Raw genomic sequence first — 24,844 nt, forward strand, 5'->3', positions numbered from 1 at the left:
AGCTGTTTATTCATTTTTTTTGAGCAAACTGTTTGAAAATGTGTTAAGAATCGATGGCGTGGATTTACTTAATCAGTGCCTTTTTCTCACAAGCATCGAGGCTGAGTTCTTTCGCCGGCTATATTTATGACAAAATTCGTGGAATAACGTGTGCTCCTTAAGTGCTAACTTTCGAACAGAAGAGAAAGATTGATATTTACGAATGTCAAAAAATAGGTTTATAGTGTAACAAAATCATTTACCAAGTCATTTATTAAAAAAAATTCTTGAGCCTTCATTATTCAAATACGTTATTATTCAAAACTTGAATTTCTGAATTTAGTAGGGGGCATTTCGTCAATAAAAGTGATTTGCCTTCCTATGGATTTTATAAAAAATGTTTTGATGGGATTATTTTGAGTATTATTAGTAGTCAAAAAAACACTAATTAGAAGGTCAATTCAAGGTCAACAAGGTTTTTTTTAACAAACAAAATTTCACCCGCCAATATAAAATCAGCGGTACAATATAAACACTTCATTTCTTCCATTATTTTCAACGGAGATTGTGTATAAAATATAAAATTAATTAAACAACACGACATTTACGTGGAATCATCATCGAAAATTAAACTTTCGCGTACTTTGTTAACGTAGCTACTAGATGCGAAAAATACGATTCTTCTTCTTCTTCTATACGTCGGTTCTTTATTCGTATGTACAAATGCACGCATGAATGAAGAACCGACGTATAGAAGAAGAAGAAGAATCGTCATTTAGTGCATCTTGTACTTACGTTAACAAAGCTCGCGAACGTTCATATTTCGGTGATGATTCCACGTAAGTGTCGCGTTATTTAATTAATTTTATATTTTATATACAATCTCTGTTGAAAATCATGGAATGTCGCCGAAGAAACGGATTGTTTATATTGTACCGCCGATTTTATATTGGCGGTCGAAATTTTGTTTGTTAAAAAAACCTTGTTGATCCGCGACCTAAAGAATTTCTAATTAGTGTTTTTTTGACTACTAATAATAATACTCAAAATAATCCCATCAAAACATTTTCGCTAATAATTTAGGATGGCTAGACACCAAATGCCCCTCAACTAATTACAAATAGTCCCTAAATTGTCTCGAAAGTTCGTGCAGTGTTTAGTCTCATTTAACATTATGGAAGTTTTCACGACCACTACATTCAAACTGGCATTCATTCAGCTATAGTGTACATTGTCCATCTGAATGGTACTTTGAATCTGTCTCAAATCATGTACTGCTCTGCTGTACAAATTCGGGACAAGTACATTTGTTAACGTAGCAGTATATTTGTTAACGTAACAGAACAGTAGTACATCTTAGCTGTACATAGTACTGTCATTACGTTCAAAATTCAGCAATAGACCGTGTTCATATGACGTAATTTATTTTTTACCAAATGAACACATAGAAAAAACGCTCGGAACGTGTATAAATAGTTGAAAAAGTATTAGTTAGTATTTTTAATTTGAGTATGAAAGATTCAGAAAAATTTTGAAAATTTAAGCGCTTAAAAAGAAAGACCACATTCTGAATTACCAGAGTTAAAACGAAAAGACAAAATGGCGCCGAATGGGATATTTTGATCGTTGACAGTTTGGTGATGTTGATAGTTTAAAAAGGTGAACACATGAAAATTTTCGGAAAAAACAGTTTAATATGAGCGATAGCGGACGTAAACGATAAAACTTTTTATCCAGAAGAAAGTGTCAAAAATGAAGTTCGAAATGTTTATTATTAGAAAAAAATTAACAAAAAAATTTTGCGTCACAAAGTGGTAGATGTTGAGGAAAGTACTGTTAATAAAATTGTTAAAATAGGGAAAAAAGCCGAATCATCTGCCACTTTGTGACGCAATTTTTTTTTTTTCTAGATTTTTTTTGGTAAAATTTTTGCTTTTACAATTTTTGCGCCTAACCGCAGAATGTGTCACCTACAGCGATATCAGTTGTTTTGGAAATATGCCCAGGGACTTGCGTCACTTTTACTCTTTGAGTGTTTTTGACTGATATCAGTTCTTTTGGAAGAATTAGTAGATTGAAAAATTTGAAAAATTTGATAAATTTAAAAAATTTGATAAATTTGAAAATTTTGAAAATTTTTGAAATTTTCGAAAAGTTTTGACAATTTTTGAAATTTTTGAATTTTTTTTTAAATTTTGAAATTTTCAAATATTAAAAAATAAAATAAAATTTTAGCTATATACTAACTATATAGGTCAATGTAGCTATATACTAACTATATATAGGTCAATGTAGGTATATACTAACTATATATAGGTCAACGTATCTATATATAGGTCAATATAGTCATATACTAACCATATATAGGTCAATATAGCTATATACTAACTATATATATATTGAAAGCGAGGTTCTTTCAGTAATTTGAATGCAAGCACTTAAAACAGCAAAAATATTTTCACGAATTTTCTCAAATTTTCGTGAATTTTCCCAAAAAGTTTTTTGTGAAAATTTGAAAAAATTGCGAAAATTTGTGAAAATATTTTTGCAAATATAGGCGACTTCTAAGCACTGAGTTGAGTGGAGTTTGCGTGAGGCATTTAGATTTATGTATTCTGATTTCTGTTTTTTCGTCTCTATTAGTTCTCATTAGCTAGAACACACCACGTGGGTGGGTCAGGTCCATTGCCTAAATTTCTGCAATAGATTTTCAATAACAAGTAGTAAACTTTGATTCTTTTAATTAAGTCCTTAAAGAACCAATTCATAAAGTTTTTTGCCTACTAAAGAGAAGTGATACGACTAGGCCCCACCTTTAGACTTGCTTTTTCATAATTTGCGCATTCTTTTATTTTATTTAAAACAAATTTTCAGAAGCAAACTATGTCTTACATTTTCAAACGATCGTAAGTCCTATTGCTGCTATAAAAGACGTTGAAAAGATTTCTTGCCAATCTTGTACAAAAATGAAAGTCGTGTGGATTACGCTAAAGTTTAATTTTTGTAAATAGAAACAAACAAATTCTTTTCTGAATAACTGCCAGATTATTACTCCGATACTTTCCAATATCGAACTTAGCCTCAGGTATATCACAGAGTTCACTCGTCCGTTTAGCCCATCTGCAAACTTAACCGCAGGAATTTCCTCGTTGATTGAAAAAAGGTTTTAGAACTTCGAGCTTCAACGACGAGGTTTCTCGTTAAACCATTTTTGAATAAGTTCTTTGTGGATGTGATTTGCGCGTGGAGTGGCATTGAGTCCTCAACGCTATTTTATTAGCCCCGTACGAAGTACTTACTTACTTAGGCGGGCACTACAACCTACTATTGGTTTTGGCCTCTTCCAGCAATCTTCTCCAATCGGACCTATTCCGCGCCAACGTTCTCCAGTCGCTCACTCCTAGTACTTTCAGATCAGACTCAATTGCATCTTTCCATCTCGCTCTGTCTCGGTCTCGCTCGGTCTTCCTGGCCTGCGGCTTCCATCGGGATTTGTATATAGCAGTTTCAGTGGTACACGTTCCTCGTTCATTCTTTGTACATGACCGAGCCATCTTAATCGATTGATTTTGATGAATTTGACTATATCGGGCTCCTTGTAAAGCTGATACAGCTCATGGTTGTATCTTCTTCTCCAGTTGCCGTTCACATTGACACCTCCAAAAATTGATCGAAGAATTCTCCTTTCAAAAACCAAAAGTGTCTGTTCGTCACTTTGTGTCATGCACCAAGCTTCCGATCCATATGCTATAACTGGTCGAATCAGCGATCTGTACAGTTCGCACTTAAGGTTGCGGTTGAGTGTTTTTGACCGGATGAGTTTTTGAAGACTGTAGTAACTCCTGTTACCAAGCGTTACCCTTCTACGTATTTCCTCACCGATGCTATTATCACTATTGACCAGCGACCCAAGGTAAATAAAGCTGTCGACAGTCTCGAAGTGTTTTCCATTCACCTCCAGCGTATGATCCGTTGGTCTGCCATCAGACAATGAAGTTGTCATGTACTTGGTTTTTCTCTCACTGACCTTGAGACCGAACTCAGCACCCCTATCTTCAATTTTCGTAAAATTCTCTTTAACGATGTCAATGTTCCGTCCAATTAAGTCTAGGTCATCAGCATATCCTAACAACTGACTCAACTTTCTGAAGATTGTACCGCTGGTTTCCACGCCGCTCTCTCTTATCACCTTCTCAAGAACAATGTTGAAGAATAGAGCTGCCAGTCCATCGCCTTGTCTAAGTCCTTCCAAGGCTTCAAAGGTAACAGATAGATTGTTCCGAATTCTGACCTTGGCTCTCACATGTGACAGAGTCATTCTAGCTAAATGAATAAGTTTTTTGGGGTAACCAAGTTCCACCATCGCATTCCATAGTTTCCTCCGAAAAACCCTGTCATATGCCGTTTCAAAATCAACAAACAAATGGTGTAGAGCAACATTGAACTCTCTGCATTTCTCCATGATCTGCCTGATGCTAAACAACTGGTCTGTTGTTGAGCGATCGTTGCGGAATCCACCCTGATATTCACCAGTTGTTGGTTCCGAATACTCCATGAGACGCTGCCGTAAAATATCCGCAAATATTTTGTACGCTGTGTTCAATAGAATAATTCCTCTGTAGTTGCTACATTCCAATTTGTCACCCTTCTTATACACTTGACAAATGATTCCGAGTTCCCATTCTTCTGGCATTTCTTCACGTTCCCAAATCTTCACAATCAGCTCATGTAACCGTGCACACAGCGCATCACCTCCATATTTAAAAAGTTCTCCGGGTAGATTGTCTGATCCAGGGGCCTTGTTATTCTTGAGTTTGAGAACAGAAGCCCTAACTTCCTCCAGTGTAGGTTCCGCCACACCTTGTGCGCTCAATTGTGAATCCGGTTCCGCTACTTCTTCTGTTGTTACTGTTTGACTCTGGCATAGCAGGCTCTTGAAAAATTCTGTCCATCTTTCCATGCACTGTCTCTCCTCTGCTAGCACTACACCATTTGAATCCTTGCACAATTGGGGCTGTTGACTGTATCCGTTTTTAACGTTTTTTACTTTTTGGTACAGCTTTCGAGTGTCCCTTGTTTCTGCTAAATTTTGTATTCCAACGAAAACCTTCCTTTCACTTTCTGCTTTTTTCTTTCGGAGAAGTTTTCGCTCATCGTTACGTTTGGTTCGATATTCTAATGTGGCTGACCGTGTTGCTCCAGTTTGCAGAGTCCTCAACCTTGCATCGTTTTTCGCTTGTGTTGCAAGCTTACATTCGTCGTCATACCAATCATTTCGAATACCTCCAGTTTTCCACCCAATGGTCTCTGCTGCAACACTCTCTATTTCTTGCTTAATCCTGCTCCATGTATCATTAATTGTTGCCGGTTCTGACTCCATATCTGCAATTATCCGTTCCTCTAGCTTCTCCACATACAGTCTCCTTGTGTCCATGTTCTTCAGCTTATCGGTGTCAAATCTCCTCACCACCTCTCTGTTTTTGACCTCAGCCCTGATCCTAGCTCGAAAGACCACCCTAACCAGGTAGTGGTCAGAGTCAATGTTCGGTCCTCTGCAGCTTCGTACATCAAGGATGTTAGAGTTGTGGCGTGCATCGATGAGCACATGATCTATTTGGTTCGCTGTTGAGCCATCCGGAGATATCCAACTGGCTTTGTGAATGTTTTTATGGGGAAAGCAGGTACTACTGATAACCATGTTGTTAGATACCGCAAGATCAATCAGACGGCACCCATTATCGTTTGATGTTTCATGAAGGCTGTGCATTCCAATCGTTGGCCGATATATTTCCTCTCTCCCAACTTTTGCATTAAGATCACCAAGAATAATCTTAATGTCTCTGGTAGGACTTCGTTCACATATCCATTGCAACTTTTCATAAAACTCATCCTTCGTGTCTTCATCCTTTTCTTCTGTGGGTGCGTGCGCATTAATTAGGGTAATATTGAAGAATTTGCCTCTAATGCGTAGAGAGCACAATCTCTCGTCGAATGGTTGAAAACTTATCACAGCGTCCCTTGTTTTTCCGATCACAACGAAGCCCGTGCCAAACTCCCCTGACTTGTTCGTTTTTCCACTGTAGTAGAATGAATATTCCTTACTTTTCAATAGGTTTGCATCAGGCCACCTTGTCTCTTGTACCGCAGTTATATTAAATCTTCCTTTTCTCAGAACATCAGTTAAAGTTCTCAAACCACCCGGTCGCAACAAAGTTCTTACATTCCAGGTTGCTAAATTTAAGTCGATATCCATAAGTCCATTTCGTAGCGTTGGTCGTTGCCGATTTTCCTGTCCGATCCGAGGCCTTGCTGTTAGTTTCATAACGAAGCTTTTTTGACGGTGTTGGCTGTTAACCATACGCCCAACCTACTACACAATTTCCCTTCCAGCCCGTAGGCAGACCTTCAGGTAGCACTCTTAAGTTTAGCACAAACTCCTAAGAGAATGAGTTCCCGAGGACTACGACGGGGACGTAAAAAGAGCACTTGATAGATAGACAGTTACACGCCTGGCATTATGACCCGGGCCTTCCGTTCATATGCAATCAAACGCTACCCTAGCTACCTACCCAGCCCCAGTACGAAGTACTGGGGGCTTATAAGATTAATATGCCGTTTGTAACACGTCGAATTGGAAGCAGACAGTAAGGGCAAAGCATTTGGTTATGTTAATAGATGACGAATCCGCAATAAAAAAAATGTCCGTCCGTCCGTCCGTCCATCCGTCCGTCCGTCCATCCGTCCGTCCGTCTGTGACCCCTCTAGCTTGAGCAAATCACAACCTTTTTTCAAAATTCTTTTTTTCCCCGATTGGTATCGACAAAAGTAAGGTCAAGTTCGAAAATGGGCATGGTGGGGTCGGCCCTTCCAGAGCTAGGGCCCTATAGGTGTTTTTCAGGCTTTCGACGATATCTACCGAAATACGCACGCAATAGCTGCTTGTGATATATTAAATGAAAGGTATTGACGAGTTGAACAAAGTTGCTGAACATTGTTTTTGGGTAAGATGCAACGCGGGCTTGTTGGGAGGGCTCAAAGGTCGTTACTCGGCCCTAAGTGTTTTTTGCACATAAATCGAGTAAATCTCATCCGATTTTGCTAGTTTTTGTTTCATTTGAGAGATAATTGAATGCCGAATAGAAATTATGGCGAAAAAAGTTTCAAATTTGGGCCCTTGGACTAAGGCCGCTACTCGGCCCTGAGTGTTTTTTGCACATAGATCGAGTAAATCTCATCCGATTTTGCTAGTTTTTGTTTCATTTGAGAGATAATTGAATGCCGAATAGAATGATGGCGAAAAAAGTTTCAAATTTGGGCCCTTGGACTAAGGCCGCTACTCGGCCCTAAGTGTTTTTTGCACATAAATCGAGTAAATCTCATCCGATTTTGCTAGATTTTGTTTCATTTGAGAGATAATTGAATGCCGAATAGAATGATGGCAAAAAAAGTTTCAAATTTGGGCCCTTGGACTAAGGCCGCTACTCGGCCCTAAGTGTTTTTTGCACATAAATCGAGTAAATCTCATCCGATTTTGCTAGATTTTGTTTCATTTGAGAGATAATTGAATGCCGAATAGAATGATGGCAAAAAAAGTATCAAATTTGGGCCCTTGGACTAAGGCCGCTACTCGGCCCTAAGTGTTTTTTGCACATAAATCGAGTAAATCTCATCCGATTTTGCTAGATTTTGTTTCATTTGAGAGATAATTGAATGCCGAATAGAATGATGGCAAAAAAAGTTTCAAATTTGGGCCCTTGGACTAAGGCCGCTACTCGGCCCTAAGTGTTTTTTGCACATAAATCGAGTAAATCTCATCCGATTTTGCTAGTTTTTGTTTCATTTGAGAGATAATTGAATGCCGAATAGAATGATGGCAAAAAAAGTTTCAAATTTGGGCCCTTGGACTAAGGCCGCTACTCGGCCCTAAGTGTTTTTTGCACATAAATCGAGTAAATCTCATCCGATTTTGCTAGATTTTGTTTCATTTGAGAGATAATTGAATGCCGAATAGAATGATGGCAAAAAAAGTTTCAAATTTGGGCCCTTGGACTAAGGCCGCTACTCGGCCCTAAGTGTTTTTTGCACATAAATCGAGTAAATCTCATCCGATTTTGCTAGTTTTTGTTTCATTTGAGAGATAATTGAATGCCGAATAGAATGATGGCAAAAAAAGTTTCAAATTTGGGCCCTTGCACTAAGGCCGCTACTCGGCCCTAAGTGCTTTTTGCACATAAATCGAGTAAATCTCAACCGATTTTGCTAGTTTTTGTTTCATTTGAGAGGTAATTGAATACCCAATGGAAAGTTGGCAAAAAATTTTGGGTTTCTAAAATAATGTCGTAAATTGTTGGTTTTATTTGAGAGGTACTTCGTACGGGCTTTCGTAATTGCGCTATGCGCAATTTTAAAAATGAACAGTTTCAGTAAATTTGACAATGCCCAACTTGACTTGCATTTTGGTAACAGACGCATTAGAGGGTTGTAGACGTATTAGGGTTCCGGGCTTATTAGGGCTACGGACGGACGGCTACGGTTGCGGACGAAATAGGATTGCGGGTTGTACGGGGCTAAGTCGCAGCAAACGCTCCGACTGTTCTGATGCCTTGTTAGATTTTAGTTGTGTAAAATCTCTTAATTATGAGAATGCCCAATATACGAATTTATTAATTTTGTGTGTTACTACTGATATTGGAACAAAACAGGAAAAAAAAAATCAATATGTCCCTTCCAAGGTCCCTTCCTTATTTCAAGAAAAATCAAACTGCATTGCTTGTAATTTTGGTCTATATTTTTGAATTATGAAGTTTTCAATTTGCTCTGAAAGTCGCAGTTCGCAGGAAGTCATTGTTAGGTGATAGAAAGGACGTTGGGTGCGGGAGCATTTGATCGACACTTTTTATATTATAGCCAATACCATTTTACTGAAACGGAACCACGATTCTATAATCAGTCTACTTCCCGAATTATTCTTAGCCCCGCAATACAAAACCATATTCAATCAAAATACGATTTGAAATATTGTGGATCTAAATGGGAGTCTTTCAGCCTTTAAAAGGCTTTAAAAATGTCCTACATAAATCGTCACAAAAACGAATCTGAAAACTGAGATTGTTCCAAGAACCATGAATTTGAAAACCGTAGCGCTCATTCCACAATATGATCGACAAAAAAAAGTCCCAACTGTAAAATTACAACAAAATTTTGTTTTTCGTTTGACACTTTCGAGTTTTCGAAGTTGGGATAACATTTCGATCCAAAAAAAAATATTGCAAAGCCGACATTCCGAATCACTGTTTAACAACACAATTCAGAATAAATTTTGAAATAACAAAATTAATTAATTTTAATCAACTGGTCAGACGTTGGACAGAAATATGACGGCTCAATTTACACAGATAGCCAATTTGTTGGAAAAGGTACGTTAAAACGATACTGCATTGTACGAGAAAATATATTTGCGGCATTGTGGCCACCATTGCAATTAATTGTTTCTTTGTACATCTCGCTGTAATTTTTATAGAATTTGAAATCAAGATGACAATCACATTCGGCAAAATATTCTAACCAAGAATTTTGCCAATTTGTGCACGAAACGTTATTTTTAGAAGTAAAATTGACCGATTGGGTCACATGAATGATTTTGTTTTGATAAATTTTTCGTAGCATGCGTTTAGCGCTCCACAGTGCTATATAGAATTGAAAATAAAACAAACAAAAAATTTTGTCGCTATGAATTCAGTATGTAACGGTACTCGCTTAACAAAGAGATTTGTTGGTGAATGTTCATTGGAAACGTTCCCACTTATCCTTATAACCACCAGCCTTGTCGATTGTCATTTGGTAGAAAAGGACGAAAGGTTCGTTAAGTTTTCCTGATTTTCTTTTACCGTTTGAATTGGCTGTGTCAGCGAATTTTTCCGTGACTTCCATTAACGAAAACTTTCGCTATCTAGCGTAAAATTTAAGCGTGAATCGCTGACGATATGTGACTCCTCTTAGAGCCATTATGTTGAATTAGGGAATTTAAGCATGCAGAAAGGGTCTACTACGCAATTTGCGTCTTATGGGTCTTATGGGTCTTATGGCTCTTACGGGTCTTATGGCTCTTATGGGTCTTATGGCTCTTATGGGTCTGATGGCTCTTATGGGTCTGATGGCTCTTATGGGTCTTATGGCTCTCATGGGTCTGAATATTGAAAAGACATCACCACCAATATCAAGCACAAGCCAGAATTTTCAATCGATTTTCCTTAACAGGCCACTTCCAATGACAAAGATTTTCGCTTTATGGCCACCAACGATTTGATGAATGAATTGCAAAAGGACAGCATCAAGTTAGACGATGAAATCGAGAAGAAAGTGGTCAAAATGGTCCTACGATTGTTGGAAGACAAGAATGGTGAAGTTCAAAATCAAGCGGTCAAGTGTCTCGGTCCCGTTGTAAATCGGGTCAAAGAGATGCAAGTGGAAATGATTGTCGACTCACTGTGCACGAATATGGTGTCGAATGACGAACAGTTGCGCGATATATCCAGCATTGGCCTGAAAACCGTCATCTCGGAAATGCCACAGAACTCAAACTCATTGGCACCGAATGTATGCCAACGAATCACCGGTAAATTGAGCAATGCCATTGAAAAGGTTGGTGTCGAACTCTTTATTCCAGATGTCGGTCATTTAACACTCGTTTCGTGTCGAACTTTTTACAGGAAGACGTATCGGTCAAGCTGGAAGCATTGGATATACTGGCCGATTTGCTGATCAGATTCGGAGAACTGTTGTATTCATTTCATGAGACCATTTTAAAAGCACTGGTTCCGCAGCTCGCTTCTCCACGACAAGCTGTTCGTAAGCGCACCATTGTTGCACTGTCACACTTACTCATCACATGCAGTAATTCGTCGTACAACAAAGTCATTCAACATCTTCTGGACGGATTGGAGAAGCGACAGAATCCGGCTACAATTCGCACTCACATCCAGTGTTTGGCATCGATTTGTCGCCAATCCGGCTACCGTCTGTGCAATCACATTGATCGTGCAATGACCGCAATGGCTGAGTACAGTAGCCAAGAAGATGATGAGCTACGTGAATATTGCTTGCAAGCATGCGAGGCATTTGTGTCTCGATGTCCCGAGGCTATCGCACCGCACATACCTGTCGTAAGTGAATTTCGCTGAAACTTATGCCAATGCTTGTGTGTCACAATTTGGTTCCGTTTGCTTTCAGGTCGTCAAAATTTGCCTCAATTACATTACCTACGACCCAAACTATAACTATGAGGCCGATGACGGCGATGCCAATGCAAGCATGGACACAGAGGAAGACGAAGACATTGACAGTGAAGAGTACAGTGACGATGATGATATGAGTTGGAAGGTCCGTAGATCGGCTGCCAAATGTTTGGAAGCGGTAATTGCCACTCGAACCGAATTGCTAGACGAATTCTATCGAACATTGTCGCCGGCCCTGATTGGTCGGTTCAAAGAACGCGAAGAAAACGTTAAATCGGACATTTTTCATGCCTATGTTGCGTTGCTGAAGGCGACACGATCACAGGATGATGTCACAAATGATCCGGACTCAATGGAACAGGTGTCGGGACCGATAAGTTTGTTACAGGAACAAGTACCAAATATTGTGTCAGCGGTGCAACCGCTGATGCGTGAGAAATCGGTCAAGACACGACAGGATTGCTTTCTGCTGTTGAAGGAATTATTGATCGCTTTGCCCGGTGCACTGTCAAATCATATGGAACAAGTCATTCCCGGCGTTCAGTTTTCACTTGCTGACAAAAATTCCACGTCCAACATGAGAATCGATGCCCTGGGCTTCGTTTGTTTCATTCTGCAGAGTCACAATCCGCAGGTATGTTCACTGTTTCACTGCCCTCAATGTTCTGTTACGATAAACCGATTGTCGTAGATCTTTCATCCGTACATCAAAATGCTGGTACCTTTGGTGGTGAATGCAGTTTTCGATCCATTTTACAAAATCTCAACAGAGGCCCTGCTGGTCTTGCAACACTTGGTCAAAGTGATTCGTCCACTTGGTAAGACAAAATTTAAATTTTTAATCCGATCGAATCATCGGCATTGACTCCCGTCTCGCTACTCCATCCAGATGTTCAAACGAATTTCGAATTTACACCATTTGTGCTTCCATTGTACGAATGTACGGTGCAAAAATTGGACGCCCAGGAAGTCGATCAGGAAGTGAAGGATCGGGCCATCGCCTGTATGGGCCAAATAATCGCCAACATGGGAGACGTTTTGAAACAGAACCTGGACTTTTGTATGCCAATATTCCTGGAACGTTTGCGCAACGAAGTAACACGATTGAGTGCCGTCAAAGCACTAACAATGATCGCCGCTTCACCGCTTCGTGTCGATTTACGGTCAATTCTGGCCGAAGTTATTCCCGTTCTCGGTTCATTTCTGCGGAAAAATCAACGGGTGCTCAAACTGAACACACTGTCACTGCTCGACACATTGGTCAACAACTATTTTGCGAACATGAATCCACAGATGCTACAAACGGCAATCGTCGAAACTCCACCGCTAATATCGGAAGTCGATCTGCACATTGCCCAATTAACGTTGGTCCTTCTAACATCCGTTGCACATAAGCATCCACATGCTATGATTGGCTACGAGCCCATTTTAACCGAAGTTATGTCTCTGGTTCGGTCACCTCTGCTGCAAGGCGCCGCACTACAGTGTACGATGAATTTGTTTCAAGTCCTGGTCCAAGCCAAATTACCTGGACTGGGCTACCGACAATTGTTGGATATGCTACGTGCACCGGTTTTGAATGCCCAGCCAGCGCATCCGCTACATAAACAGGTATGTGTGAGTGTGATGGATTGTTCATTTCACCAGTTCGTTGTCAGTGAACGAAACGTAGTGGCTTAGTGTGAAATCTCTTAATCTCCCAGCAACGATAAGCATTTTATTTACAAAACATGAACGGTTACATGCACAAAAGTAATCCTTAAGCTAAGCAAGCCTCTAAGATGTCGTAGAGTCGCCGTCTGCGTCACACAAACCATCATCACAAAAGCCCGAACAGCAGTCATTGTTCCGAGTACACTAAAATTGATGAAAATGTTAGTCACTCCCGTCCTGAAAACACATTTCCTTGCTTGTCTACCTCAGTTTCACTGCGTTGACAATCAGCCATTGTATATGTCACGTACACCATGAATATGATCGACGCCAGAACCACAAGTACGAGCAATTTATTCATGTTCTGGTCGGGAGCAAGAGGAAATCGTTCGTTCTAGAATTGGCAATCAAAGAGATTGGTTGTTGTTCTATTGGAGCACGCGTGTAAAATTCCACCGAATTAATCCATTTCCTATGCCTGTGTTTCGACTACTTATAGACGAAGAATAGTCGTCGAACCAGTTTTCGACGCAATATATTCAGCATGTTAAGTGTCTTCGTGTCTATGTAAAAATACCAGTTTCTAGCACAAGTTTCTGATTCGTTTGCTCGATCAAAACAAAAACAAAAACATTTTTGTTTACATTCTCAGAACGATGCTTTAGTCTGAAGGTTAGGTGTGAGTGTTATCCAGGCGTCCCACTTGTCCGAAATGTCCGAAATTTTACACATTTGTCCGAAATTGTCCGAAATGTCCGAAATATTCTTCAAGACCTGACCAGAATTAAATATATAAACTTATAAATGTCTCATTTTCAAAAAAATTGCCTGCGGCGCGCTTCACAGAATTTTTAATTGACTGAAAGTTCAATTAAACATTCTGTGAAGCGCGCCGCAGGCAATACTTTGTCCCTAAATTTTTATTCACTTGACTGTAAGTCATATGGGTCTTTATGGCAGAAAATACCGGAAAATGTGTTTTGGTACCGCGATCACTATAATTGAAAATTATGTGGAAATATGACGTTAAATATGAAACGTTAAATGTGTAATATATTTTTAACTTGAGTAAATCTAAATCGATTTTCAAAAACGTTTTGTTTTCTGAATTCCTCAGCTCAAGTTTTTAAATGGGCGTTATCAGCTCAATGGTCTGGGAGTAGTTCTCGAAAAACTCATTGTTTATTTTCCTATGGAACACGATAACTTACTCAGCTAATTTTCTAGACCTGGTTTCCATTCAAAAAGCATTTCCTCAACAACAAACATAGCTAACGCCGACCCGTACGAAACACCTATTCGTATCAAAAGCCTTTACTGTGAAACTCTTCATTTCTTTTACTTCATTCTCTACTGAAAAGCTATTCGCCCTTTAAAATCACTTACATTATCCACTCTTTGACCTTGTTAGCATATACAATTAAATTGCCGGAGGCAATATAGACAGCCCCGTACGAAGTCAAATTTCATAAATTCCTATTTAAACAGCTATATACCGCTATATTTACCTATATTTCACTGTAAATAAACATTTCACAGATGAATATGCTATTATATAGCTCTATATGCCTGTATATAGCTCAATATAGGTGAATATAGATATATATAGATGTCCATATATGGAATGCCTGAAACACCCCACACACATAACAAATTATTTCCATGTTAACAGAAACTCTCTAAGCATCATTTTTCCCAAAATATTTCTATTTTACTAAAATCCAATATGGCCGCCGGCAGCCATTTTGTTAGGAGACCGGAAATAGTACCGACGCTTTACATTCGTTAATACCTTTCAAACAAAAAAAAATCATGAAATTCGGTCAAAATTTACTCGAGATATTGTCAAAATACACCACGTTCACTGTACTTCCGAGTAGCCAGATAAGAGCTCACTCCAAGAGACCTAGCTCACGCTCCGGAGAACATAATTTCATAAATTTTTTTTTCCCTGATTGGTACGGTCAATACCTATCTAATAAAGCTAAAACAGACGAAATATGTTGAAATGTGGCCGACCTACAAGCAAAAACTGCTTGCCGCCCTGTGCCTGTTCCACACCAAGGGGTCTAACTCACGAGTCGGTCATCCGATTTCCATAAACTTTTTTTTTGTCGATCGGTATTGTAAATACCTTTTATTTGACGTATCAGCTACAAGTGTAACGTTTGAATGTCCGGAGATATCTTCCAAAAACCCTAACGCACTTATTGGGCCACAGCTCGGGAGGGGTCGATCCAAAATCACTCATCTTCGAACTTAGCCTGTCTTTTGACATTACCAAACGGGAAAAAAAAGAATTTTCAAAATCGGATGCGTTTTACTCAAGTTATCGTGCAGGCAGACAGACGGACATTTTTTTCACTGATTTGGCATCTCTAGACAACCAAGGTTTCCCCTTACTCAGGGAGTCCAATTCGACGTGTTACGGACGTATGCGTAAACGCATAAGACCCCAGTACTTCGTACGGGTCTAAAAATTCCTGTTTTTCTGATTGAAAATCAATAAATCAATATTAAGATAATAATATAACGAGTGAGCGCAGCGAATGAATATGTTAGAAAATAGCTGTAGCTCTAAAAGACAGCCACGTTAAGAGTTTCCTGCGTCACATCTTGGCTGACTCCAATATCTTTTTTAAGCATTTTTTCAGTATAGTCGACATTAAAAAATTTCGAATAGAAGGGAGTATATGATCGAATTTTTGAAGTAATAGTAGGAAAAGTAGACAAAAATTCCAACAGGTTTAATGGAAACTAATTACTAGATTCGCCTGTGGCGCATCGAAATTTTAACCTTGCTTGTGATCATTATTTCTTCCATCCTTCGATGAAATACATGCAAATAATGTGGGTCGACGAAGGAAGTGTATTGACTAAAAACCACAAAAAACGAAATTATTCTATGCGAGGAAAATGTATTTCTCAGCATTTGTCCAAAATTTGAGGAACGGAAAGACCTGACCCGTATTCAACCTGGTTTTATTTAAACATACAGTCTCGCAAGGTTGAAATACGACATGTTTCTGATTCGGGAGTTGTGGTTTGTAATTGAATTCACGTTTGACAAATGAAGATCTGGATTTCTGTTTTCTGAATTTTTATACTAAAATACCAAATCTAGATTTTTGTTTGTTTGACGAAATTTATATGGGATCTATTACAAACCCTTACCTCAGAAACATGTCAGATATTATTCTTCCGCGACATGCATTAGTTAACCTACATCTTTAACACTATCTTTTCGTGAAGGTTTCAAGCCCTCTATTCAGGTTTATGATCTGTACAGCTACAGGTCATGTCAAAGTATACTTTTTAAAAAAATCTCATCTCTCTCATCTCATATAAAGCCTTAGAATTTGTTGGTGGAATGGACTTAAATGACTTACAGACTTTTTCTAATGCGTAACTTTAGTGAAAATTAGAAAAAAAATGCCCGAAATTTTTGCAGAAAATGTCCGAAATTTTTATGAATTGTGAAGGCAAAATTTAGTGGGACGCCTGGTGTTATCTGATTACACGTCGTTACGAGTAACGAGATTGTAAACATCATTTTCATTCACTGTTCTTTGGGAGTCAGCATGAGCTTCAGCGGCGAAATTTCGTCATCCTTACTAAGGATTCGTTAGGGAGTTCACTAGAGCTCTTGTTTTCATTCATTGTGACCAACTGTCTCTTGATCGTCTAGCTTGTTCGGGGCCACTTGTAGGTGCGAAAAGAAATTATTTGTGACATGCAGAGTGTCAGAGTCTCAAAAATTTGTAGCATTCGACCCTCATAACTGATACAGGGACAACGATAAAATATTTCACTGGAACCTCATAATGAAAAGTTGTTCTTCCTGCTACTAGTCCAGCCTGTTATGTCATTGAAAGTCGTCTCGCTCGCTCGTGAATCTTGTCTCCTGGTCATCGTTGCGGGGTCAACGTTTACGAAATAAATGTTTTTCCTGAACGGATTCAAAGAAAGTTAAAGGTGTCAGTTCTTAAAACTTCATGATTTCATGCCTCTGCAGAGCTCTGTTTTCTTTAGCAACTTTGTTACAAAGGAATTAAATCATGAAACTTTAAGAACCTTAAACTTTGCCTGAATCCGGAAGGTAATCCGAAACAACTGATAGAAGTGGCTGTCTTCACCAAGTTCTAGAACTGGAAGATAGATACACCTTCAAGAGTAATGTGATTTAAAGAACTTACCCTTTTCTGCCTCAAACTTTCATTAAATCCATACGATATTCCAAAAGAAAAAACTGAATGAATTGCTTGTCATCTTTGAGTTGGGGCGTTGAGAAGAAGGTGAACCTTCAGGAGTGATGGACTTTTAAGAACTGACGACTACATACCTTCAACTTTCCTCAATCCCAAGAGAGATCTCCTCTTCTTGCTCCTCTGATTTCTTTAGAGAAAGTGATGGAAATGGATTAAAGTCTTCAGAGTCATATCGCCAAGACTTCAGGTGATTGGGGAACAAGCCGACTCCGATTTTAATGAGTGATAGCTCGTTGGATTCGTCTTTCAATTCTAGGAAACACGTATCTTTCACTTTTTCTAAAAAAAATTTGTTTTCTGTGAAAAGTGTTCAAAAGTGATCACATGTCAGAGAGTACCGAAAACAGTTTTTCGGCAATAACTCAAGAAAAAATTATTTTAAATTGTTGTAATGTTGTACGATTGTCGGCCTTGGAAAGACCTACAGATAGAGTATACGCACTGCTTGGTGCTAGTTGATCCACGAGAGCTATGACTTAAAATATAGTGAATGTTCGGAGAGTACTGCTTCTCTGCAGCTTCGTTGTTCCACGGAACTAAGTATGGGGTGTTGTAGCTGGCCTCACCCACTATCGTTCCACACATAAATGAGCCCAGTACTTTTGTGCTGCAAGCCTACAGAAGTGTTGGAAAAAAAGTTGGTACCAAAATGCAGATTTTTTTCTTCTTTCTGAGGGCTCTACAGCTGGAACAGCATCTGGAACGGTACTATGGCAGTCATTCTTTATCGTCTACTATTCTTTTACCTTATCAATAGAAAAACGCTTCGATATGTCACGAATATATCAGATCCACTATTGGTAATATCAAGAGAAAAATTATTAAAGTTTTCTCCGAGGATTTAAGTCAAATAAAGTGTTAGCGTATAGCAAATGACCTCAGGACTACGGAACAGTAATTAGTTTTTCAATTGGACCAATATTTGCTACGTGACAGGAGTTAGGAAAACGTTTGCTCCTTCTTGATCGTATCGTTTTTCCAAACTCCTGTCGCGTAGCAAATATTGGTCCAATTGAAAAACTAATTACTGTTCCGGACTCCTGAGGTCACTTGCTATACGCTAACACTTTATTTGACTAAAATCCTCCGAGAAAAATTTAATAATTTTTCACAAGAATTACTAACACTGGATATGTTGTAACGACCTATATTCGAGTCAAAGTGAAGCGTATACGGTAAGGGAATAGTAGACGATACAAAATTACTCACGTAGAACTGTTCCAGACGCTGCTCTGGCAGTTGGGCCCTCAGACAGAAGGAAAAAATCTACATTTTGGCACCAACTTTTTTTCAAGACTTCTGTAGGCTTGCAGCCCAAAAGTACTGGATTCATTTATATGTGCAACGATAGTGGGTGAGGCCAGCTACAACACCCCATACTCAGCTCCGTGGTACATCGAAGCTGCAGAAAAGGCGGACTCTCCGAACATTCACTATATTTCTAGTCATAACTCTAGTGGATCAACTAGCACCAAGCGGTGCGTATACTCCACCTGTAGGTCTTTTCAAGGCCGACAATCGCACAACATTACAACAATTTAAAATAATTTTTTCTTGAGTTATTGCCGAAAAACTGTTTTCGGTACCCTCTGGCATGTCTTCACTTTTGAGCGCTTTTCAAAGAAAACAATTTTTTTAAGAAGGAGTGAAAGACACGTGTTTCCTAGAATTGAAAGACGAATCCAACGAGCTATCACTCATTAAAATCGGAGTCGGCTTGTTCCCCAATCACCTGAAGTCTTGGCGATATGACTCTTAAGAGCTTGTTGAATATGATTAGCTACTCTGAAAAGTTGATGATTCGTCGAATGACCAGCTCGAAAACCGAGCAACAAAGAAAGATGTTGTTGGTTTTAATAAACAGCCGTAATCGATTCAAAATAATTTTTTCAAAGATTTTGCTGATGGAGTTTGGCAGGCTAATTGGTCTGTAGTTGCTAGCACCTGATGTCTTCTTAAGGAATGAAGACTGCTTTTGAAATTGCTAAACAGCCCAGTAATCTTCCACAGTTGGTTAGAGTATTTTTTCAACTGTGAAAGTCTGTCGTTCCACCTTTCTTTATTGAAGAATTTAAATTGAGCTTTGATCATTTTGTTCAGATGGTTAATTTTCTTGTCAATGCTGAGGACATGGTTTCGCTGCCACTGTCGATTTTCGTAATTTCTAACTGATATAACCTTTAATATCGTGTTGTCTAGAGTCGGCGAGTGGTCGACAGTCTTGTACACAGGAATGGTGAGGCTGTCAGCCTCTTAATTCTTAATCAAATCATCAAACAACGACTTGGAATTTAAGTGGTACGGATCTGTCGACCGAATCGAAAACTTGGAATAAAATCAAAGTACTTTTTACGTTTTTGTAAAAATTTATAGTGTGGGCAAAATTGAATTCGTGGGTGGGAATTCAAAAGGCGCGGGTGGGAAAATTCCACACACACGATGTTCCTCAGGTTAGTCCCTGTCAAAAAACGTCTCGCTCGCTCGTGAATATTAATAAATTTGGACTCCTGGTCATCGTTGCGGGGTCAACGTTTAAGAAATAAATGTTTTTCCTTGGCTACATGAACCGGTGTATGAACGGATTTGAAAGAAAGTTAAAGGTGTCAGTTCTTAAAACTCTATGATTCCATGCCTCTGCAGAGCTCTGTTTTCTTTAGGAACTTTGTTACAAAGGAATTTAACCATGAAACTTTAAGAATTGGTATGCAAATACCTTAAACTTTGTCTGAATCCGGAAGGTAGTCCAAAAAAACTGATGGAAGTGACTGTCTTCACCAAGTTCTAGAACGGGTTCAAGAGTAATGTGATTTAAAGAACTTACCCTTTTCTGCCTCAAAAAAACTGAATGAATAGCTTGTCATCTTTGAGTTGATGCGTTGGGAAGAAGGTGAACCTTCAGGAGTGATGGGCTTTTAAGAACTGACGACTACATACATTCAACTTTCCTCAAATCCAAGAGAGAGTCCCATAAAATTGATTAAATTGCTTGTTGTTCTTGAGTTATTCTAGATTTAGGGTGCATGTGGCAACCTAAGTCATACCATAAGCAGAGTTACAAAGAAGCATATCATCAAAGGGCTTCTTACTCCTCTTACCAAGAAAAAAATTTAGTTTGGAAACTTTAACCCCTCTAGCAGCCCGAACTACTTCTGTTGGATTTTATTTTTGAAATGGAAGATTAGAAGTGGATACCACCACCCCATCCAAGACTCTCATCCTGCTAGATACAAGTGTTGTTTTAGGTCCTTTACATAAAAGTTGCACGAGAAACAACGAAAATTGGGAGTTGAAGTCGTTGCAGTGCTACAAATCAATCTCGCTCGTGCTCACCTTTTTGTTCTCTTTTTCCTTCGATAGGCTTACCACTCATTGGCAAAATGTGTGTCGGCATTGACAATACAAGTACCAAATGAAGCGATTCCTCTGGCAGCTGAACTACTAGAAGACATTCAAAACCGTCGTAGCGATGCGCATTTAATGTTTTGCCTCTTGACCATTGGCGAAATCGGAAGACATTTGTAAGTTCGCATTGCATTTTGTGTCGCCCCACCCGATGAAACAATTTTTCGTTTTTAATTGCAGCAATTTGAATTCAATTGAAATGTTGCCCCAATGCATCATCGGATGTTTTGGTGCGTCGTCCGAAGATGTTAAGGCTGCTGCAAGTCATGCTCTTGGAGCCGTGGCCGTCGGAAATCTGAATTATTATCTCCCATTCATACTCAACGAAATCGAAGTGCAGCCGAAGCGTCAATACCTGTTGCTTCATTCATTGAAGGAATTGATCACTTCGTTAACAAACGCACCGAACGGCTTGCAACAGTTACTGCCTTCAGTGCCGTCGATTTGGACGCAGCTATTCAAACACTGCGAGTGTTCGGAGGAAGGATCTCGTAATGTTGTCGCTGAATGCTTGGGAAAATTAGTGTTGGTAAATGCAGAAGAGTTACTGCCATGCCTACAGCAAGCTCTACATAGTGAAAGTGCAATGATGCGAACGGCAGTTGTGTCTGCCATCAAATTCACAATATCCGATCAACCGCAACCAATCGATGGAATGCTACGACAATGCATCGGCCAATTTTTATTCACTCTGCAAGACCCCGAGCCGACAGTTCGACGAGTTGCGCTGGTTGCATTCAATTCAGCCGTTCATAATAAGCCGAGCTTGGTCAGAGACTTGTTGCCGGAATTGTTGCCGTGGCTGTATTCGGAAACCAAAGTTAAGGTAAGCGTAAACGTTGTGAACGCATCGTCATCTGTGCAGCAGATAGAAACGGACAGTTTTTCGTTGTGTAATTGCAGAAAGAATTGATTCGCGAGGTGGAGATGGGTCCGTTCAAGCACACCGTTGACGACGGATTGGATATAAGAAAGGCGGCATTCGAATGCATGTACACGTTGCTCGAGCAGGGACTGGAGCGTGTGGATGTGATGCAGTTTTTGGAGCATGTACAGGCCGGTCTGAAGGACCATTACGACATTAAAATGTTGACCTACTTAATGACAGCACGCTTAGCTACTTTGTGTCCGAATGCTGTTTTACAAAGTAATTTTGCGTCACTGCCCGGTATATCGGTGGGCTGTCAATGTAATGAGCGTTTTTTGATTGTTACAGGACTGGATCAGTTTGTGGAGCCATTGAAAACCACCTGTACGCTTAAAGTGAAGGCAAACTCAGTTAAACAGGAATACGAGAAACAAGACGAACTCAAGCGTTCCGCTCTGCGAGCTCTGGCTGCGCTAGCATTGATTCCGAAGGCTGGTTAGTATAACATTGATCGTAGAAGAGACTTGGGCGAATTGTCACTCAATCCCCGTTTCTGTTTAGATAAAAATCAACAGTTGGCTGAATTTTTGAAATTCATCAAAGAATCGGCCGATTTGCTCGCAATTTTCCATTCAGTGCAGAAAGATTCGACAACAAATAACAATTTAGATAATTCGTCGATGGATCAAAGCTAAACGTTACGTTACGTCTTCGTTCGTTCATCATCAATAATGTCGTTAAAATTCTTCTGTTCTTCTTGCTCCCATTAATTTCTATTTAAAAATTATTGTTGTATGACAGTCTGTCACACATTCATTTACCCACTTTTATCATTTCCGACGTGGTCACACTACCAACGTCCTCATCAAGCAATTGAATTCGTAAAATGGAATCTTTTTCTGATCGATGATTTATCTCCTATTTTCATTTATAAATCGCATCGGTTGCAATGATAATAATGATACGAAAATGACGATGTTACATGATTTCTTTTTCACAAATTTACTAAACATTAAAAACAAACAAACAAATAAAGGCAAAATTTAAGAGACCCGACAGCGTTTTTTACTTCTTCCTTTGACCCAACTGTCCTGAAATTATTATCATAGTCATCTGTCATCCAAAAATTTAGGAACCAGCCTAGGAATACCTCACTCATGTCAAAAATAACCCAAATCCATCAAAAAGAACCGATGGAAGTTAGGAAGTGCCAGAGGAATCATCTGTCATCCTAAAATTTAGGAACCAACCTTGGAAGACCTCACTCATGTCGAAGATAACCCAAATCTATCAAAAAACCCGATGGAACTTAGGAAGTGTCAGAGGAATCATCTGTCATCCCAAAATTTAGGAACCAACCTTGAAACACTTCACTCATGTCGAAAATAACCCAAATCCATCAAAAGAACCGATGGAAGTTAGGAAGTGCCAGAGGAATCATGTGTCATCCCAAAATTTAGGAACCAGCCTTGGAATACCTCACTCATGTCAAAAATAACCCAAATCCATCAAAAATCCCGATGGAACTTAGGAAGTGTCAGAGGAATCATCTGTCATCCCAAAATTTAGGAACCAACCTTGAAACACTTCACTCATGTCGAAAATAACCCAAATCCATCAAAAGAACCGATGGAAGTTAGGAAGTGCCAGAGGAATCATGTGTCATCCCAAAATTTAGGAACCAGCCTAGGAATACCTCACTCTTGTCGAAAATAACACAAATCCATCAAAAAAATCCGATGGAAGTTAGGAAGTGCCAGAAGAATCATCTGTCATCCCAAAATTTAGGAACCAGCCTAGGAATACCTCACTCTTGTCGAAAATAACCCAAATCCATCAAAAAACCCGATGGAAGTTATGAAGTGCCAGAGGAATCATCTGTCATCCCAAAATTTAGGAACCAGCCTTGAAACACTTCATTCATGTCGAAAATAACCCAAATCCATAAAAAAACCGATGGAACTTAGGTAGTACCATAGGAATCATCTGTTATCCAAAAATTTAGGAACCAACCTTGGAATCTCACTTGGAACCTCACTTATATCGAAAATAACCCAAATCCATCAAAAAACCCGATGGAACTTAGGAACTGTCAGAGGAATCATCTGTCATCCCAAAATTTAAGAACCAACCTTGGAACACCTCACTTATATCGAAAACCGTCATAGCCTATTTTTGGTGAAATTTAGTTAAATTTCCAAAATTGGTGGAAATCTTCTGAATTTTTACCAAAAATTTACCGATTTTTATTCTCGTTAAATTTTGGTAATTGGTGTAATTGGCCCTCTGAAAATAATCTTGTTCAAATAGAGTATTTTTATTGTTATGCTCTCAGAAATGGTTTAAGAGGCACCGTTACTCAGCTAAAATTGTAGCCTACATTTGTGTGTTTCGTATTTCATTTTTGATATCTTTTTATCAGAATCGTTTTTGAAAAATGTACGACCGCAATTCCGACCACGAATGTACCAGTGTCTCTTAACGGAGTGATTAATGAGCAGAATTTAGAAGTGATTCGGAACAAGAAACAGGATCGCCCAAAAGCCACTTACAATGGAAAAGTGACGCAAGTCCCTTTATCCTCTTACAAAAGAACTAATATTGGCGGTGGTGACACTTACAGCTTCGACACGAAAAAGGAATGCGTCACAAGTGACTGATTAAGAGGATAGTGTAAAAACTGATTCAAAAAATATGTTATTAAAACAAGTTACAATTTCATTATAAGGAACGTGTGACAGTGGCAGAACCCGGTGACACGTGTCGACTAGAATCTAAATCTCTATAAATTTGTCTTTTAAACGAACTTTCTATCTCAGAAATTATAAACTTTTATAAAAAATCCTTCTAATGAGTAATTCAAAATTTTCGCCGTAACAAAGTAACAAAATCAGAAAGTAAGAAAGAGGTTGGTAAAATTCATCTATTTCAAAACGTATGAAAATCCGTTTCTTCATACAAATTTACAACTTTAGAAATTTAATATCTCGGCCAAATCTAAACTTATTTTAACGTGTGATAGCTCATAGAACTATCGACGCCAGAAAACGAATAAAATACTTTGTCATACGGATTTTTTTCTTGGTGTGTACGGACTTGCGTCACGGCCCCACATTAACGTAGGGTCATGATATATTGTTTCATATTCACTGAATTTACTGACAAATTCTGAAATTTTCCAAAAGTTTTCGAAAAAGTTTCCCAGTATCTTCAGTAATTCCCGAATTCTGCAGACAACGTTTAAATGTTTGAAGCAAGCTCACTACGACATAGCTTGTTCGATTCGTCACGTACAGTTAGGGATAGTGAAATTTCAGCATGAATTTGCTTCAGCTGTTTTTCAACTGATCCACGCAAAAATCAAAACAGTTTTCTTGTATGTCTGGATCAATTGAAAAACAGCTGAAGCAAATTCGTGCTGAAATTTCACTGTCTCTGAC

At 39.0% G+C, this 24,844-nt stretch overlaps 1 protein-coding gene and 1 long non-coding RNA gene across 2 annotated transcripts; one reads left to right on the top strand and one right to left on the bottom strand.

Moving 5' to 3' along the window:
• The first annotated feature begins 9,220 nt into the window (after window positions 1-9,220).
• Window positions 9,221-22,427, top strand: LOC119072886 (cullin-associated NEDD8-dissociated protein 1). Its single transcript, XM_037178209.1, has 11 exons — window positions 9,221-9,395; window positions 10,237-10,620; window positions 10,689-11,141; window positions 11,209-11,847; window positions 11,905-12,031; window positions 12,103-12,824; window positions 20,492-20,652; window positions 20,717-21,362; window positions 21,440-21,683; window positions 21,753-21,899; window positions 21,966-22,427. The coding sequence occupies exons 1-11, from the start codon at window positions 9,354-9,356 to the stop codon at window positions 22,097-22,099; spliced, it is 3,699 nt and encodes a 1,232-aa protein (XP_037034104.1). The 5' UTR covers window positions 9,221-9,353; the 3' UTR covers window positions 22,100-22,427.
• On the bottom strand, window positions 12,909-13,417 carry LOC119072900. Its single transcript, XR_005086950.1, has 2 exons — window positions 13,132-13,417; window positions 12,909-13,070 (listed from the first exon to the last, which is right to left on the bottom strand). It is a non-coding gene; the product is annotated as an uncharacterized LOC119072900 (long non-coding RNA).
• Window positions 22,428-24,844: the final 2,417 nt, after the last annotated feature.

This window comes from Bradysia coprophila, assembly GCF_014529535.1.
Source record: "Bradysia coprophila strain Holo2 chromosome IV unlocalized genomic scaffold, BU_Bcop_v1 contig_84, whole genome shotgun sequence".
Lineage (NCBI taxonomy): Eukaryota > Metazoa > Arthropoda > Insecta > Diptera > Sciaridae > Bradysia > Bradysia coprophila.

Bases quoted from the DNA above. Each gene is read 5' to 3' on its own strand.
- LOC119072886 (XM_037178209.1), top strand. From the start codon at position 9,354: ATGACGGCTCAATTTACACAGATAGCCAATTTGTTGGAAAAG. The intron at 9,396-10,236 runs GTACGTTAAAAC...TTTCCTTAACAG, and splicing joins TAGCCAATTTGTTGGAAAAG to GCCACTTCCAATGACAAAGA. The intron at 21,363-21,439 runs GTAAGCGTAAAC...GTGTAATTGCAG, and splicing joins ATTCGGAAACCAAAGTTAAG to AAAGAATTGATTCGCGAGGT.